General features: G+C 41.4%; 1 protein-coding gene across 1 annotated transcript in view; it reads right to left on the reverse strand.

Moving 5' to 3' along the window:
- Nucleotides 1-305: 305 nt before the first annotated feature.
- Nucleotides 306-18,906, reverse strand: part of LOC107666706 (methyl-CpG-binding domain protein 5-like) — a 30,354-nt gene continuing 11,753 nt past the window's right edge. Inside the window, exons 4-10 of the mRNA XM_016458127.1 lie at nt 15,614-15,794; nt 11,139-12,785; nt 7,889-8,094; nt 4,501-5,448; nt 4,112-4,185; nt 2,905-2,980; nt 306-2,807 (exon numbers count right to left, since the gene is read on the reverse strand). Coding sequence (XP_016313613.1) covers nt 2,748-2,807; nt 2,905-2,980; nt 4,112-4,185; nt 4,501-5,448; nt 7,889-8,094; nt 11,139-12,785; nt 15,614-15,794 — 3,192 coding nt within the window. The 3' untranslated portion in view covers nt 306-2,747. The remainder of the gene's footprint in view (nt 2,808-2,904; nt 2,981-4,111; nt 4,186-4,500; nt 5,449-7,888; nt 8,095-11,138; nt 12,786-15,613; nt 15,795-18,906) is intronic.

Raw genomic sequence — 18,906 nt, forward strand, 5'->3', positions numbered from 1 at the left:
TATTGGTCGCCTCTGCTTAGCAGCGATAAAACACACAGCTTTGTATGACGGCAGCCTTAAATTCAAAGGACTGTATATAAACAGAAAAACTGTAATAAAAAAATTTCAAAAACTAAAAGAGTTTAAATTTGATGAATAATTTTGTCCAAGAAATAAAACACAAAATGTAATCAACCATTGCTGAAACTAACTGAATAAAATGGTGAATTTGAAAATAGTATTAAAACATGAATTTGAAAAAAACAAAAATATACTTTCAATAATTTCTGATGATCCATCATATAAAGCTACAGTAAAAATGCCAGTTTAATGACCAAGATTTAGTGACCAGGTTTTAATTGAAACATTGGTGCAACATAATTTCAATGTCACATCACAGCATGACCTGTAATGTTCACAATATTTACAAAACTGCTGTTTAGGACATCTTAAAAAATAAAATGAAACAATAAGAAATTATGGACTTTAACAATCTAAACCTAACAGCCACATCAAAGCTATCAGAAACAAACATAATCAAGTGCACAACATACTTTACAAAGTCGACTGCTGTAAAGTACATACTGGTGAGAAAATATATACTCGGATACGTATTGAAAAAAAATACTGACATCAGAAAGGTTTGTAATACCAGTCAGATACCAATCAAAAAACAGCAAGCAAAGAGAATAAAATAAAAATGTCCACACACACACACATACAGGAAATGAAAGAAAAGGACTGAAGAATTGAAATGGAAAATGTTTTGGGCAACACTGACCACATGAACACAAAATGTTTTTGACCTTGAACAGTAAGACTTTCGCAGCATTGCGCTAACAACAGAGCCGACTTCACCAGCAGAGACGCACGAGCCGATCGAGTCTGTTCACGGGCTTGAACCATTTCTCCTCTGAAACACATTACAACGATATCTGCGCCGATATAGTTCCCAGTTCCACGGAATGGAAATATTGCACTTAATTTCGTAGTGAGATTTCTGTAAAGATTGACGACAAGGAGAGAAAACAGCCAATATCTGCTATTTAATCTGCCCTGCTTTAGCGTTTAAAACGGATGCAAGCTGATGAGAGTGTTTCACACAGCAATGTGCTGCGAATCCCACACATACCTATAGAGTTTACACACAAAAATAATTCAATCAGCTCTTCATATTGAGTTAGTGTTGCTGGCAGATGTCCATGTCACACCGTGTTCTCCAGTGATTCTGTGCAACCGACACTGACCTCTGACCTGTTCCATTTCCCAGTCTATGATCCCTAAAGTCACTTCTCTAACCCTTCTGATCGTATATTCATGAAAGTACAACAGACACCAAGACAAAAACAAACTCCTCTCAGTTTGTCACTCAGAAGTGACATTTCCCATGAACCCCTTTAGAACTTGAATCTAAATGATAGCAGGACTTTCCTGAGTCTGTATGAGATTCAACACATCTACAGCTCATCTGTGTCTTTCCATAATGCAGCACACGAAGACAACATCACCGTATTACACCCAGATTGGGCCGCTCAGTGGTTTCTGACGTCGGCTGGCTGACATGTTCCCGTTCTCGACTGATTCTGACTCCTGACGTGTGGAAGCTAAAGTCTGCAGCTACTGACAGTGTTTCCCCTTTTCCACGTTACTGAGATAAAGTGATTGGTGTTCGGCTGGTCATGTGATCTCATGAGGCCCCTGGGCCTCTTCATGTAGAGTAAATCAAATTTTATTTCATTACTGATATGACTGGAGGTTTCCATCGAGTGGACAGCGAAATGAAGATTTTCCAAAAGTACTGTTAATTTCTTGATGAGTGAAACTTTAAAAGAGAAAATACTGAGTGCATCATGAAAGGCAAAGAAACACTGTTAACAGAATAATACTGAAGTGTGTGTGTACACAAGTATAAGGCTTTGTGCGCAGGGCCGTATTATTGCCAAGTTTAACTGAACAGGTCAAATAAACAGGGAGTCCATGCATCACTTATAACACATTATAAGGCCCCTAGTTTTCCTCTTCGTTAGCCATTACAGTAAGAACGACTCCAATGAAACCTCACAAACCAGTGCTGTCTAACTCAAACAAATACCACAAAGGAGAGACCAACTTAACCATATAAAGACAGAAAACTCAGCAAAATGACACGGGACAATTATAAACATGTTCATGTATTAGTGTTTAGTGCTGGAAGACCTAAATATATATATATATATATATATATATAGAAGCCCACGAGCTCGAGTCAAACCCGCATCTAACCCATTGAGCTGGTGAAGTCCACTCCGACACACACACTCAAAATACAACTCAAACTGAAGCTTAGAAAAGTCTTAGATTGACCCTTATTCATTGTAATGTCGCAGGGCCTTATGGGCCGATGAGACATTTCTGTTTTGTGTTTTGTACAGCTGAAGATAAAGTGTGCATTGAGTTGGCTTGTACATGTCATTATCCTACAGTATTTACACTTCTTCCCATGTTTTTACCATGAAATTTCTGTATTGTCTATATTACACATCAAAAACATATCAGAAATATTTGGACTGTCTGTGTTCTTAAATGCAGTAATTTTCTTTTTTTGCATTTTTGATATTTTTCCTTGTACACTAGAAAAAAATAGTTCTTCAGCAAGTTGTTTTTGCTGCCTTTTCTAATTGGCTGATCCAGCACCTGTCAGTCACTGGATGAGGGCGGAGCCACGATGAGTCGTCTGCTAGAGTGTAGCACCACGATCAGAGAGAGAGAGAGAGACACTGACGCTGCTGTTATCTGGAGATCTTCCTCCTCTTGGGTTTGGGCAGCTTGACTTGACGATCCTGATGAACCTGCAGATCGACAGACAACAGCTTCACTGTATCACCCCTTCATCCAATCAGAACAAGCTCAATGAGGTGTGTGTGTGTGTGTGTGTGTGAAACTCACAGTTCCAGACATCTTGTCCAACTCACTCATGGCCTCATGAATCGCAGCTTCTAAATGATGATTCAGTTTTCCCGCCCTGCGAGAGAGAGAGACACGAGATGCATTAATAGCGCACCTTTAAAAACAACAGACGTCGAGCCAAACAAAAACACAAGCGCTCAGAAAGAAACATGAAAGAATGTGATATTAATGACTTGTACTATCTTAGTCTATGTATTATTGTTATTGACATTATTTGGTTGCTAGATGAGTCTGTTTCCTCTCAACATCTCACCGCCGACGGAGTTTTTCATCGACTGGGGATCAGAGATTAACGAGATTTCTCAAGACTTCCTGGTCCCTGGCCGAATTCTATTCGTTTAATTTTACTGCCATAACAGCATCTATATCTATTTTCAGGGATCAATGTATATTAAAAGAAACAAACATACTGTAGGAACACGACTGTAGTGGGTCTCATTAGCAACAGAGATGAGACAAACTTTGACAATAAAGCAGACTTGACTTGACTTGAATTGAAAAAAACGAGAACCAACTCACATCAATATAACAAACAAGATTTTTCATTTCAGTACTTGATAAATGTAAGATTATTCCTGACTAAACATTTTTTTAAAGATCCATTAAAGAACTCTGCGTAAAGACGTTTCCCTGGCCAAATAACCTTATATCAAAGAAACATTCATTTTCTGGAGAGCTGCTCTGAAACAATATGTATTGTGAAAAGCACTATGCAAATAAATGTGAATTGAACTTACAACTGTGAACCTATCACTAGAAATTGGGTGAAAGGTGACTTTGAGGCATTAAATACAGAGCACTGAAGTGTATAAAATACCATGAAACTATTATCCCATTCTCTGTGTTTGCTGAAGGGAGAATTAGGAAATCTGAGAGCATTATAAAGAGGAGTCTGGCGGGACGCAGATCTCAGATCAGCTGTAGTGTCTGAACAAGACTGTCATGTGCTGGTCTCTTATCATAGTAGCATCGGCTTATTATTTTACTTGCTTTTAAACAGCATGTAAAAACTCAGACACACCATTCAACATTCTCAATAGTTTTTTTTCCTTCTCGAGTGAGTGTTGCACCTTTTCTTCAATGGAGATGAATTTTTGATTTTTGGTTTGAGCATCTCTTTTTTCCACTTGTAGATGTTTTCCAGCGTGTGAGTGTTGTAGGATCGCTGTGTTACAGATAAACTTACTTCCTGGTTTTTTTGCTGGCTCTGTCCAGCATCTGAAGGTCTTGTGTTAGTGTTTTCAGCTGCTCCGGTTCCACCTAAAAAACAAGAGTTTAAACAGCAGATCTGTTACCCAGAGAAATATTATCTGCAATATTTACTACTGCAGTTTAAAGATTTTACTTAAATCTTTGATCTCAAAGCCCTTATATTCCGAACAACCACTGACAAGTTCACAGATCATCAGTCGCCCCACCAGAACCACGACACAAATCTCACTGCAGCGTTCACCGCTGCTCTACGGCTAAATGACAAGATGCTTCTGTAACATTTTCACACTTTATGATAACAGAATGACTTTTGCATTAGGCACCTTCAAGGGCATATAGACAGGACAAGGCAGCGTCTCTTACCCTGGCTTGTTCTGACAGTTGCATGCTGGGATTGCGCCCATGCTCTTCTCCCATCAGTTTGTTCGGCCAGGGCGGGAAGCCTTTGATCGGCCAGACCAGCTCGCTCACATTGAAGGCCCGGGGCCTGTAGTGCAGCAGCTCTGCTGAAGGAGAGTCTGGGTGCCGCAGCTCCTCCTCGCTGCTGAGGCTCCTGGTGTCCGAGGGGCTGGGTGCACAGTGTCCGTTAAAGTGCCCGTTGAAGTGAGTGTAGTCTTTGAGCAGCGGCCCTTCCAAGCTGGTGGAGGATCCGGGCGACTGGTCATCTCCTGTGAGCGGCTCCCCGTATCCTCCGCGAAGCAGCGCTCCGTTGAGCTCCAGCCGCTCTCTGGAGCGGTGGCTAAACCGCAGGCTAGCGCTGTCGTCTGTCTGAGCGTCGGAGGCCATCTCCGGCAGACACTCCATCAGGGCTTTGCTGCTGCGCACCTGTGTGGAGCACTCCAGAAACTCCTCTCCTCTCCAGTGGGCGTGGCTGGGCTCGTCCCAGTGCGGCCGCGGCGAGCGGAAGAACTCGTGGGCGTCAGCACCGTCGGGAGTGTTCTGCTCTGAGCTCCTGCGGTTGTGTGGCGGGCGGCTCGTGCCCTCAGATCCGTGTGGCGTGTGAATGACGGCGCTGACGGCGTGAGGCAGACTGAGCGGCGGGCTGATGGAGGCGGTGAAGGCACTCATGGCGCTGAGCGCGGGGATGGGGCTGGCCTGTGTGCTGCCGCTCACGCCGGCGCTGATGGTCACCTGCACACCTCTGCCAGCAGCATCCACCACCGCTCTGTAGATCGCATCCACCGAACTCTGACCTCCAGAGCCCCCCGGCACAGAAACCTCACCCTGCAGCTTCTGCGGAGCGTCGCGGTACAGGCCTGCGTCTCCAGAGAGAGAGCTCATAGCCGGCAAGACGCCGTCAGGCATGCAGCCCTGAACACACAAACAGAAGCATCTCATTTAGAGCAGGGTCGCTACATTCAGAGAAAAGAGCTGTTTTACTGGGCCCGTTTATATAAAACTTCTCAGACATGCTCTTAAGAATAGTCTTAAGCTTTGACTAAAGTGTCAAAAAATTCTTAGTAAAAAGTAGGACTTTTCTAAGAGTACGAGACTTTCATAAAGAAGCTAAAAGCAACTTTCAGTAAAGTCTAAGACTGATTCTTAAGTGTTGAACTAAGGACTACAATGATGTCAACCCTCGACCTCTGAATCAGCCAATAGTGAGCCTGCTCATGTGAAGTCACAGCAGCACAACACCAATCATTTAATGCAACTACAAAAAAAAATCATTCAATGAAGACACTGAAATATTTTAATATTTAAATGTATTTTTTTTTAAATGCCTTGCATTTTGCAAAATTATCACAAATTATTACTGATGCTTTGTTTTCTATTGGTATGTCTCCTTGTTTACAGTTGGAGTAAACATCAATGGCTCCATCAACTCCAGGAAAGCCCACAATCCTCATAAAAGTGGCTTGTTTTTGCAATATGGTTAGGTGGTCAGTTGGAAAGTCAATAAACTGCCATATAGTAGTGGCCAAAAGTGATGTCCGGCCTAGGAAATTGGACATCTTCACCCTTAATTAAAAAACAAAAATGTGCAAGATTTTGTAAGCATATTGCATAGATGCTTAGAGTCAGTTATTTTATTTGTGATAATAATGCAATGAAACATGCCAAATAGTGAGGTCATCATTTTTGGCCATGCTGTCATACAAAGAAATTATGAACACATGCAAAAACAAGAGGACCGATTAAATATTAATAACTTATGTTGTAGTCAATGTTGTGATTTGGTCACTAGTTTTAGTGACTTCCTCATACCTTTAGAGACAACAAAATCAATTTCTTGGACAAACCTTATCTACATTCCGAGACTCTCCCATGACGTCATAAAGGCGAGTTCACTGATCTATTTAAATATAAATTAGTGCTGTCAAACGATTCATCGTGATTAATCGCAAGTTTTTGTTTACGTAATATATTTATGTGTACTGTGTATATTTCTTATGTATATATAAATACACACACATACAGTATATATTTAAAAAATATTTACATGTATATACATTTATATATTTATATTCTCATATTTTATATTATATATACATATATTTAATATATAAACATAACATTTTTCTTAAATATATACATGCATGTGTTTGTATTTATATACACATAATAAGTATACACAGTATACACACATATATTATGTAAACAAAAGCTTTTATTTGGGATGTGATTAATCGCAATTAATCATTTGACAGCACTTAATTTCCAGCGATATCGTGGACTTGATTGCACAGATGCTATTTAAACTGAGCTGAGCTGGATGATGACATCACTGAACTCAATGATGAACTGCCTTTAACTGAAAATTGAGTGTTTACTATTGTCATTTTGCATTATTGATACACTATTTTACTAATTAATGCTGCACAGTTGCTTTGACACAATCTGTACTGTTAAAAGCACTATATAGTCGGCGCCGATGGCCTCGTGGGCAGCGCGCCGACATGTAGCACCTTTGCGCTTCGGGCATCCCGAGTTCGAGTCCCGGCTCGTGGACCTTTCCCGATCCCGCTCTCTCTCTCTCTCTCACCCACTTCGCTTCCTGCCGACCTACTGTCCTATCTAAATAAAAGGCATAAAACGGCAAAAAAAAAAAAAAGCACTATATAAATAAAGGTGACTTGACTAATACAAATATAGATCAGTGAACTCACCTTTATGAGGTCATCTAGCAACATTAAGTGACCAGTTTTAGCTACTTTCAATTGAAAGCAGTTGGCAACACTGGTCAGTGTTTTTTTTCCTTTGTATTTTGATGGTTTAAGTGAAATGTGGGGTCATTAAAAAAATAAAAATAAAAAATCCACACATCACTTTTGGCCACTGTTGTGTTTGGTGGGATTAGTGCCACAATATGCAAGACCCTGCTTACAGTTTCATCACCGGTGCATTGCTGCATTTTTCCAATTTTCCAGCCAAAAAAATGTTATTACTACTTTAATTTCTGCAGTTAGAGCATTGACCTGTTGAAGACTTGGGTCTTGACAATCAAGTTTGTATCGTTTTATCAACTACATATCATCATATAACTCCAATGTGTCATATCTTCATTGGAAAGTGTTTGTCTCCTCCTCTTTGCTGCCATCTTGTTACTCCTAACTAGGTTAGGAGACCTCTCCAGCTCTCTTAAATAATTTAGGAGCGGAGACCAGTCTTAACCACTTTATGAATCACTCTTATTCTTAAGTCTAGGAATAAGAGTAAAATGATGTCATTCTTAGAATTTTGACACACTTAGGACTACAATTTTACTCTGAGCGGCTTTATACATACGGCCCTGTACTGAGTGAGTCACCTGATAATCCTGGTAAAGGCAAGGCAAGCTGTTGGAGTTAGGAACGCTACTGTCTGTGAAAGGAGCCGTAGTGAAGGAATGGCCCAGGCCCGGATTAGCAGAGACGTGCAGCGCCGGATGCTGCTGCTGCTGATGGTACAGGTGCCCCGCGGACGCCATCATCTGAGGAGTGTTAGCCATGCTGCAGCTCAGCGCCGCCGCATCACCTGTTAGCAACGACACAACAGCGTCAGGGGTCAGGCCCCAACATCTCTACATCGGCTGGACTGGTCAGCACAGAGGAAATAAAATATTCAAAAGAATGCAAGCAGGAGGAACTAAAATATCTTAATCTGGAAAAATGTCAAATTAAACGAAAGACATGTGAGTGAGTCCATCGTATTTATTTTTGAACTTTTATTGTGCTACAAACAAAATGTATTGAGACCCGCTCCGTCCAGACAGTTAAAGATAGAATTGATCTGGTTGTTGAAAACATTTGTTTTAGAGAGCATGACTACTATTCTTTATATTTGAATGGCAGCCCTAGTTAAAAAAAGCGCAATGTTTAAAAACTACAACCACACGATGTAAAACAATATTATAGTTTAAGCATAAGACTAGTGTGAATGAATCGATTACTAACTTTAATTGTCAAAATTTACCCGTCATGCTAGTAAAGCCACTAAAACTAAAATGCATCCTCACGCAAGCGACTCATACACTGCAGATATTTCATCCTTTCCTGGAGGCTCCTGAAGTGTGAAACAGTGGCTCCGTGTCCCTCAGCTCCGGCTCTGATCAAACACACCTGATCACGAACACCACGCTCTCAGGATCATCAGGTGAGTCTGATCAGACGTCATGGGCCAGAGCGGACGAGTGGATGAAGTTTATAAATATCTGTTTACTGTGAGCGTGTGCCATTTGTGTGAATGCTAACGCATGATGTGTGGTCAGTGTGCTGCTTTTAAAGGTTTAATCAAGCTTAACCTACACATTACACTGAAATGACACGCATGTGCGACAGCAGCCGTGTCGTGTTGCTTAACGAAAGCTGAGTGTCACAGAACGACGGCCGCTGCGGACAGTGTGTGTGTGAGATCGACTGCCAGCAGCTGCTGGGGAGGTTGCCATGGAGACAGCAGTGAGATGACTGGTACTGCTTTCCAAGGTATGATTCACACACTCACACACTCACACACTCACACGGTCAGTTGAAGATGTGTACACGGGGTATAATGCAGGTTTTTAACCGTGTTAGTGAAAGAAAACAGAAACAGGCCTCAAGCAGAATATGCTAGTGCTGCTTCTGTGCAGTGTTAGCAAAAAAAAAAAGAAGCAATTTGCACGCATGCACTGAGGACACAACCTCTTTTTTTCTTTTTTCTTTTCTTTTCTTACAGTAGGGATGGGCGATATGGGCTTAAAAATATATCACGATATTTCTGGTATTTATTGCGATAACGATATCAGTGACAATCAGGGTTTCTGCAGGATTTTAAAGCTCAAATTTAAGACCTTTTTAAGACCTGCACAAATAAAATTAATACCATATGAGCGGGGTAGGGCAATGTCTATAGTACCATATTAAACTGTAACATTACCGTAAAAAGCATAATTTACAGTTCAGATACAAGTTTTCACAAAAACAAAAAGTTTTATAAAATGATAAACTTTACATTTCAGCCTTTAAACCATTTTTAAGAAAATGGATGAGTCAAAAGTATAAATTGCTATATTAATTTAAACAATTATTAACAATTTGGTCAATCAATGTTTGGTATAACAAACAGAGGCGTCATGCCCATTCAAACCAAGAGGCATGACTTTTGAGCCAAGTGGATTTTGAACGCAGCTTCCAAAATAAAAACAACAGGCGAATATTTTTTTTATTTTTTATATTTGATACGATCACACCGGTGTGATTAGAACGTACAGTGTGGCACACCAGCAGCTGCTAAATTCAAATTTGCATTCGCTGGCTGGCGTTGAGCCAGAGACAGGCGCGTTTTTACAGCACTGTGCATTATTACCTCTGTTGAGCTTATGAAACCAATCAGAGGCATTCAGATGAGTCATTGCTGAAACACCGGTGTTTTGTTCTGTGTGCGCTCGCTGACTGAATTCTGCTCTCTGGTGAATTCTCTCATCAGAAACAACAAAGTGCAGATGTGTGTACAAATGTAAGTAAGATAATCATGTAAACGGCTTCAGTGATTATAATGGGAGTTTTTGAGATTGCTTGAACTTTGGCTAGACTTAAGTCAATGATAACGAGCTTTGATTATGTAAATGTTCTTTGCTCTCTTCTATGCAATGTAAGTCTTATAATTAGTAACTTTACAATGTTTTTTTTTTTTTTATCAAAGTAACCTTAAATACAAAGTCAGTCATATTAAAAATTGTTTATGATATTACGACACCCATATCTGGTACTTAAGAAAAAGACAGGATTTATGCATAGTTAATAGATTACATTCATATTAGGCTACTTTGCCCATCACCTGTTATAGATCAACTAACAACATCTATAAAGTTGCAAAATGCATTTACTTACACATATTTGAGAATCAAGATATTTCCTGATAGGCCTATAATTAAAGAAATAGTTCACCCAAAAATCATCATGTAAAAGACGCATACGCTTGCTTCCACTTCATGTAAACAACGCATACACATGGTGCTGCTGCTAACGTCGAACACACACATGCGTCGTTTACATGAAGCAGAAGTAAGCCTATGCGTCATGATGCTGTCTCCACAATGGCGGCGCGCATACGGGATGAGGAGAAGAATTGCTGAATAAAGTCGTTATTGTTTTTTTCTTTGCGCACAAAAAGTATTCTTGTAGCTTCGTAAAATTAGGGTTGAACCATTGATGTCACATGGACTGTTTTACCAATGTCCTTGCTATGTTTCAGAGCCTTGATCATGGTAGGATCCTTGCTGTCTATGGGCGGGTCAAAGAGCTCTCGGATTTCATAAAAAATATTTTAATTTGTGTTCCGGAGATGAACGAAGGTCTTACGGGTTTGGAATGACATAAGGGCAAGTAATTAATAACAGAATTTTCATTTTTGGGTGAACTATCCCTTTAAAACATTTGGGAATATTTCGAAATAAAAAAGGAAACTTAAATAAATAATAATCCCACTGCTGTGTGTCACATGACAAGCATGGCGACCACCCACCCCCCCACCACTCTCTCAAAGATAATAAGTGCATGACGCCTCTGCAAACATCAGCACGAGCTGGAGACTCTCCTCACCTGCATTGGTCGTGGCGTCAGCGCCGCCGGGCAGCATGCAGTTGACGTTCGGCAGGACACGCGGCTGAAAGTGAGCATTTGCGTGTCCCGTCACGTGGTTTCCGAGAGGAACTTGTCCGCTTTGGTTCATGGGCCCGCAGTTTCTCATCGCCGTGGCCTGCATCTGGTTGATCCCGGCAGGATACTGCGCCGCAGACTCCACTCCGGGGCCGTGCAGCCGCTGCTGGACCTGCGCGCTCGGAGCCTCGCACAAGCTTCGGCCCCGGGGCCCGTGCGAGCTGTGGTTGCTCAGAGACTGCAGCAGCTGAGCCATCGACGTGTTGGAGGGCAGCCGGGTGGTTTTTCTCATCTGCTCGGTCGAGGGGCAGGGCGTCCTCATGAAGAAAGCGCTGTCGTGGTTAGCGTTGGGAGGAAGTTTGCGCTTGCGGAGAGGGTTGCGCTGCTGCGCCATCAGCTTGTCCCGAAGCGCGGCGCGTCCGCTCTGGCCCTCGCCGCCGGCCACGATCATGCCGGGGTTGGGTGGCAGCATGGGATTTAGAGCACTGTGGCCTTCGACGGCCCTGCCGGTATCAGACGGCCCCGCGCTCGCCCCGCCGCTCCCCAGCTTGTTTTGATTTGCTAGCTGTGCTTTGGCGGCCGCTGAGAGGAGGCTGCTGGCGGGGAAAGAGGCAGCGTTGTGTTGGTTAAGGATCTGGTTCAGTGGCATTCCCAAGAGGCCCGGGTGCTCCTTCTGTGGGGCGGCACCCGGGGCCGGCAGATACATGGGGTTGTGTTGAGCGCTCATCCCGGCCAGCAGCTGGCTGGGCACGTCTTTGTACTGGTGGAGAGCGTCCGGTTTGCCAGATGGGCTGGAGGGCAGAGCGGGCCGGGGCGAGCTCATGGAGGACCTGGGCGAGCGCGGCGGTACCTTCATGCTTCCGCAGGGGGGGACAGCGAAGCTGCCCTGCTCAGAGGAGATGTTTACATTCATCATTGGTACCTGAGAGTGAGCGCTGGGCTGGAAAGCGGATGGGTTGGGTTTACTGGGAATCGGATCCAGGATGCCAAGAGGGTCCTTCTCGAAGCTCAGCTGCTTGCTCTGCAGGGTGCAGGCGGGAGCAGACAGGGCCTTGTGATGAAACACAGTCCTGCTGGAGTCCATGCCCGGCGGGTAGCTGCACAGGGGCTTCTTCATGATGGGGCTCTTGTTGGTGACCGAAGGGGACAGAGGCATGTTTGTCCTTCCAGCCATGATGCAGGACGACTGGGAGGCGGGCGAGCCGTGCATCATGACTCCAGGAGAAGACAGAGGGATGCGGCGGCTGCTGCTGTGCATGGCCCCGGGACTGCCGGTCCCCTGGAAGCCACACGGTGTGTTGCGCACAAACCCGTCGGGGCTGCCGAGAGAGTCCGTTCGCGGGGACAGAGAGCCGTCGCCGAAGGCTTGCGAGGGAGGGCTCAGCATGCCTCCATGCCCGCCGCTGGCCAGCCTCTGCCTAGAGAACGCAGGGAAAACCTCCTGCTGCTGCGGGCCGCACGGATCCGGAGAGAAGTGCCGCTGCCCCGCCGCCATCATCGCCTTGAACGGGTTCTTACATTCGGGCTGGCCCTCGTGGGTTTTACTCCTAATTGCTCGAGGCTGTGCGTTAGGGGTCACGGAGGTCACACCTACAGGAAGAGAGAGAGCCGCTGTCAATCATTTCCATTGCTCATTCAGTGATGGCTTTCCTAACGAGGGTATATGAGCCCCTGAGGGTTCATGCTAAAACTGCCTTGGGTTCCTGAGATCGTCACTGGTTACATTTATTGCCATAGAAAGTGATGCTGTGGCATTTGTTATATTTATCAGTAGGTTAGCATTACTTTATCTACATCATAGGAACCCCTGCCGCAATGCACAGTAAAAGTCATCAAATAATGGAAAAATAAACAGGTAAAGATCAGTAGGGATGGGTATCGAGTTCAATGTTTTTTAGGCACCGACAGAATTGCCTCAATACAATCGAGGATAAAAAAGTCTTGTCGTTTGTTACCAAATTTCAATACCAAAGGGGTTAATCTTGTCAATGTCGGTGAGCCAATAAGCACGCAGCATGATGTGCCTAAATCAAGTGCTGTGGTGTATTCCAGAAAGGAGGTTCAACAAACTCTGAGTTAAAACTTGAACTCTGAGTTGACTAACCCAGAGATGGGAAACTGAGTTTTCGGTTTCAGAACAGCTGTTAGTTCAATCCACTCTGAGTTTAGCGTGTGCACCACGACTGTGAGAAGCCATGATCAATGGAGCTTCGAGATTCATCGTGACAACAGCACCCGAGAAAAAGACGTCCGCATACGTGTAGGATACATGACTTTACAAACATTTTTCAATAAATTTCATTCTGTGTCTATTTCAACGCACAGCAGCTTTTTCCCACATAGTCTAATGCTCTTTTCATATAAATAAATGTTCTCTAATACAACATGCTACATTTCTTAATAAGGGTAATGAAAAACATTTGACTTCTATTCAGAAGCCAACAGCAAAGCAGAGACTCGTAAAACGGGGAGAGGACCTGCACCAGTGCCACTGACAGATGAAGAGGAGATGGCCACAATACCAATATTAAAGCCCAACAGGACAAAGAATAACTGTTGCTTCTGCATTTGTAAGAAAATAAAGATCACCAAATAAATTTGTGTTTATGATAGGATTATGCGTGTCATCAATGCATCCAACCACACTGGAAATCCTGAGGAAATTATTATTAGGTTACTTCCAGAGGTCGCAGCAAGATGTTATCAAGTGAACGTCATTTAAAAATGGTATCGCTCAAATAAATATGCATGTGGATAAGGCAAACATAAATTAATAAAATAAAAATAAAAAGAATAAAACAAATAGATCTACAGGATCCGGTGTAAAAAATGCAAGCCATTTTTGTGTATGCATCATGAAAATATGCCCAATGAATGAATGTACCTGCACTGCAAAAAATGCTTTAAATAATTAGTATTTTTGTCATGTTTCCAGCCAAAATACCAAAATATTCTTAAATCAAGATGCATAAGAAAACATAAGAAAAATGACATAATTTATAAATCATAAAAAATACTAGTTTACATTTGCATGAAGATTATATTTCTTAAGCCACTGGCAGATCATTTTACAAAAATTTCAGCAATAAAAGCATGTATGCAGAATGAATGAATGAATATTTAAAAATTGCTTGCGCTTTAAAGATGGAGGAGAAACTCTGGGTTTCCCGAAGACAATCTGCTCCAGATCAGATTAGGTTCACACAGCAAGTTACTATGGAAAGTTACCGAGAGGTTTAGTTTAGTCTTTTATTGGAACCGAAAAGTTTATTTTTTCTGGGGTTAACAAACTCTGAGGTTCCAACAAATCCCCCTTTCTGGAATACTCCCCTGGTGAAGCATCAAGGAAATACACACTAGTTTACGCCGGTAACGCCCTGAGACTTGGCTCACACTTGAAGCTGTAGTCTGTAAGCATCCCAAACCCTATAGATGTTCACACTAGTGTGTTTTCTCTTTAAAACGCAGTTTTAAAATGAAACCAATCCTCGTCCATACTGGCGTTTCCACTGCATTTCAGAAAACTACACGACTGAAAATGCATGTTACATGACCATTCAAGCACACTATCGCATCATGCTAAATAGACAATTTCTAAGATTTATACTACACTTTTACTCAAAACTCACTTTAAACCACCATTGAGTGACTGTAATAAATTCCGATAGTAATCGCTACACCTGCTTAGCATTTCTCAGGTAAACACCCTGTATTTTTATGAAAATAGGCAGAATCTCTTGAAAATCACATACAAATCATATACTGTCATAATCGTGTGTTTATTAGCTTCATGTTTCACCCGTAGAAATGTTTTCCTGGGTTGCTTCTGTACAGAACTGAATGCAGAAGTGTAATGGCCATATGAACGTGTAATATGACTGACATATGAGCAGCGAATGAGCTTCCTTTAAGTCTGAACAGTGACTTGTGAACAAGACAAAACCCAGGCAGACAGCGCTGGAAGCAGCTAATGCTCATTAGTAAATCAATGAAAATGAAAATAAATAATTCTGAGCTATGCATTTTAAAATGAAAACTAAACGTAGCCTAAAATATGTGGAAACTGAAAACTATTTGAACTTTATGAAAACTTTCATTCAAACTTTTCAAAGTTATTGTGTTGGTTACAATTTGTTCCTTTGTGCAGTGGCTCAGGAGTCTGAAAAAACGACAACAAGCTGAAAAAATAAAACCAAACGTTTTTGAGGAAATGTGTAATGTAATCTAGTTACAGACTTCATAAATTTGGTATTGAAAAAAGTATTGTTCAGGAACCGAACCGTTCAGGTATTGAAGTCAAGATATTGGTACCGATATCGAACACTTTTGAACGATAGCCAGCCCTAAAGATCAATGATTCTTCACGTCTCCCTAAATGTTTGTATTAATTTGACACAAAAGCTCCTCTGTTGTCATACGTGTGCCTCCGCCGGGGCTGGTGAGCGTCAGGGACGGACGCGGCAGCTCCATGCTCTTATGCAGCGTCGCCACTGCGATCAGCTTTCTCTTGTGGATGCAGAGCTTCGTAACATCCTCATCGCTCTTCACATCCTCCGCAGTCCTCTGCTTCACCACCGCACCAGGATCAAAATTGAAAACCTGAGAAAACAGACATTTCAGACCAAGACTTGAGTGTCGGAATGAAGTCAGCTTGGTTTATTTGATGTGAGATTTAGGAGTGAGTAAATCTCAATGACAGCACACTGATTACAGGAAGTTAACCTCGCATCCAAACAGGCCCATTTCCCTATAGTATGTAGGGCTGCAGGATTAATCGAATGCGATTGTCATGCGCATCTCGTCAGTAAAGCCGGTTCTGTGATCAGTAGTAAATCTCCAGCACCTGCTTTTAGATGGAGCAGCATTTACTACACAGAGCCGTAGTTCTCTGACAAGCTACGCAAAAAAATAAATAAATAATTAACCGACGATATAATCGTACGATTATGAAATCGATAAAAATCGTTCGTAATAATGACAGCTGTTTGAGTAGCTTGTCAGTGAACTACGGCTCTGTGTAGTAAATGCTGCTCCATCTGAAAGCAGGTGAAAATACCACATTTAATAACATGTTTTTACTGCAAACTCACTTCATAACGTCAGTCGAGTGTTTGAAATAAATCCTTCTGTGAGATGATGTGGCTTCTTACACAGAATAAGGCACACAACATATTTCATAGTATTTAAGCAGTGATAAAGGCATTGCTTTATAAACATACTTTATTATAATTAAAATTAAAATAAGAACTCAGATAAACCATATATTGTCGTAGTCGTGTGTTTATTAGTCACACTGAATCAATGAAAGCAGTTGAATCTTCTGTTTATTCAGCTGCAGCGATAGGCATTTTCTGGGTTTGTGTATTTGGAGTTTCTCTGGCCTTCAGATGGAGATTTACTGCTGATCACAGAACCCTGCTTCACTGACAATCACAGCTTCTGTCTAATCGCGATTAGACATAAAATAGTTATATATATATATATACACTATAATAACTATATAATAGTTATTCAGCCAAGAATAACAACTAAGTTAGCAAAAAAAAAAGGCCCAGAACTGCTTTTCTGACTGATATGACAATGTTAACCATTTGTACATTCTCTAACACACATATTTTAGATTCACAATTCATTTAAAACCCTCTGGTGTGTAAAAACAGTAAATATCATCATGTCCTCCTGTATTTTTTACCCTAATAAAAGTTAAAGGAGCATTACATAGTTAACTCTTTCCCCGCCAGCATTTTTGAAAAAAGTTGCCAGCCACCGCCAGCGATTTTGATGATTTTTCACTAGAATTTGACGGCCTCCAGAATATTTTGCTGTATGGATATTTGAATATGCAATACACCAAAATAAAGATCAGAGCCTCTATTTTTAAACATAAAAATCAGTTTTATTCTAGCTTAAAGCATTCTTTTTTTTGTCAACACCTGAATATAGGTAGGTTTCATTTAAATGCATAATTTTGAGCAAAAAGTTGAGAAAATCACATTTTTATCAAACACTACACCTGGGTAATATTCAGTACGATTATCAAAGCATAAATCCAGTAAATCGCTTCTATCAACACCTCCAAAGCTTGCACAGACATATACCACTTCCTGGATCAACATTTTACTCTGTAACATTATGCAGTTTTCATTTATATGCTGCCATTTCTGATGATCGCATTATTATTCATATGCATCTGTTTACATAAGAGATCGCTCGTTTCTCCGTCCTGCTCACGTGTGTTTTTGTTCGGGAGGTTTTGTACTCATTCAGAAGATGTGTAATAGCGCCCCCTAGTGTAGAGAGATAGAGGTTTCCCCGGTAACGGCTGTAATCAAATAAGCGCTGTTCTCACAAACGCTGCTCAGGCATTACAGGAAAGACTAAATGAAAATGACATCCATAATTTTCTGAAGACAGTTGGTTTCCTTCAGAAATACAGTGATATAAAAACACCCGCACCGGGTTTCGACTTTGACACGTGCAGTGCTCATGTTTATTCAACAAAGTCAAAGCCTTTTGGAAAATCTATTTGTGGCGGGCAGTCACAAATAAATCAATGTATGGGAAACACTGATCTAAATATTAAAAATTAAAATGAAACTTACCTGATTGAACTCTTTCATTTGATCTGGGTGTCTGTCTTTAAAGTGTTTTGTTAGTTTGGTGTGTTTTCTCGTTTTGATGTCGCCACGTCTCCGTGCTTTTATGAAGAGAACGCATCTGCGCACCTTTCGGATAGTGCATCAAGAACCAGGTTGACCGGGTACTCGGGGTACTTTACTTAAAAAAAAAAAACTGGTACTGCAACATTTTCATTTTTTTAGTACCGACTTGGTACCGAAGTACCAGGTCTTTTGACAACACTAAATATAACAATATAATACAATATAGTGTTGTCAAAAGACCCGGTACTAACTTAGTTGTTATTCTTGGCTGAATAACTCTAGAAGGTTTTCAAAAGCCCTTTAAAATTAAATATGTATACAGTTTGGATTAAATTAATTTTGGCTTTGGTACCGAAATTGGTACCGAGAACCGTGGATTTTCACTGGTATTAGTACCGAATACTGACATTTTGGTACCGTGACAACACTACATTCATGCATTTATCTCCTTTCAGCATTGATTTTTATGCGGTTACGTAACACTGACCAGAGCATGAGCCCAGAGGCTTAGACATAAAATACTAATTTACACTGTGCAATTCATGGCATACTATGTTTGGCTCTGAATCATTCATGTTGTGTTCATGTTGTAATTCTGGGACTCCAACACAAAAGAGCTAAGCTGCTCTTAAACAGCAGGTAAAAGCAGAGCTGTGGCTGGTCGCCTTTCATATCCATCAAATCCAGTTCAGCGCGGGGAAGATCCCGAATATCATTAAAGACTTTACCCAAGTATACTTTATCCAAAATATACATTTGTTTCTTGTGTGTCCAAACTGCAGACACATACATTCAAACCAAAAACCATTCAGACACCAGATATAATTTTTGATATTTTGTTACTAGTGGGTGCAGGACACTATAGTTCATTTATGTAAGTGAGGATAGCAAAATAAAGTAAACTGTGACATATTATACCCAGAAATTCTTCATACAGTGGACTACCAGTTAAACTGATAAAAATTTGGGGACCAAAAATTATTCAGACACTTTGACCTGATCATGTTTAGCTTAAAGGGGTCATATGATGCAATTTCAATTTTTCCTTT

Source organism: Sinocyclocheilus anshuiensis, unplaced genomic scaffold (genome assembly GCF_001515605.1).
Source record: "Sinocyclocheilus anshuiensis isolate Anshui unplaced genomic scaffold, SAMN03320099.WGS_v1.1 scaffold91, whole genome shotgun sequence".
Taxonomy (NCBI): Eukaryota; Metazoa; Chordata; class Actinopteri; order Cypriniformes; family Cyprinidae; genus Sinocyclocheilus; species Sinocyclocheilus anshuiensis.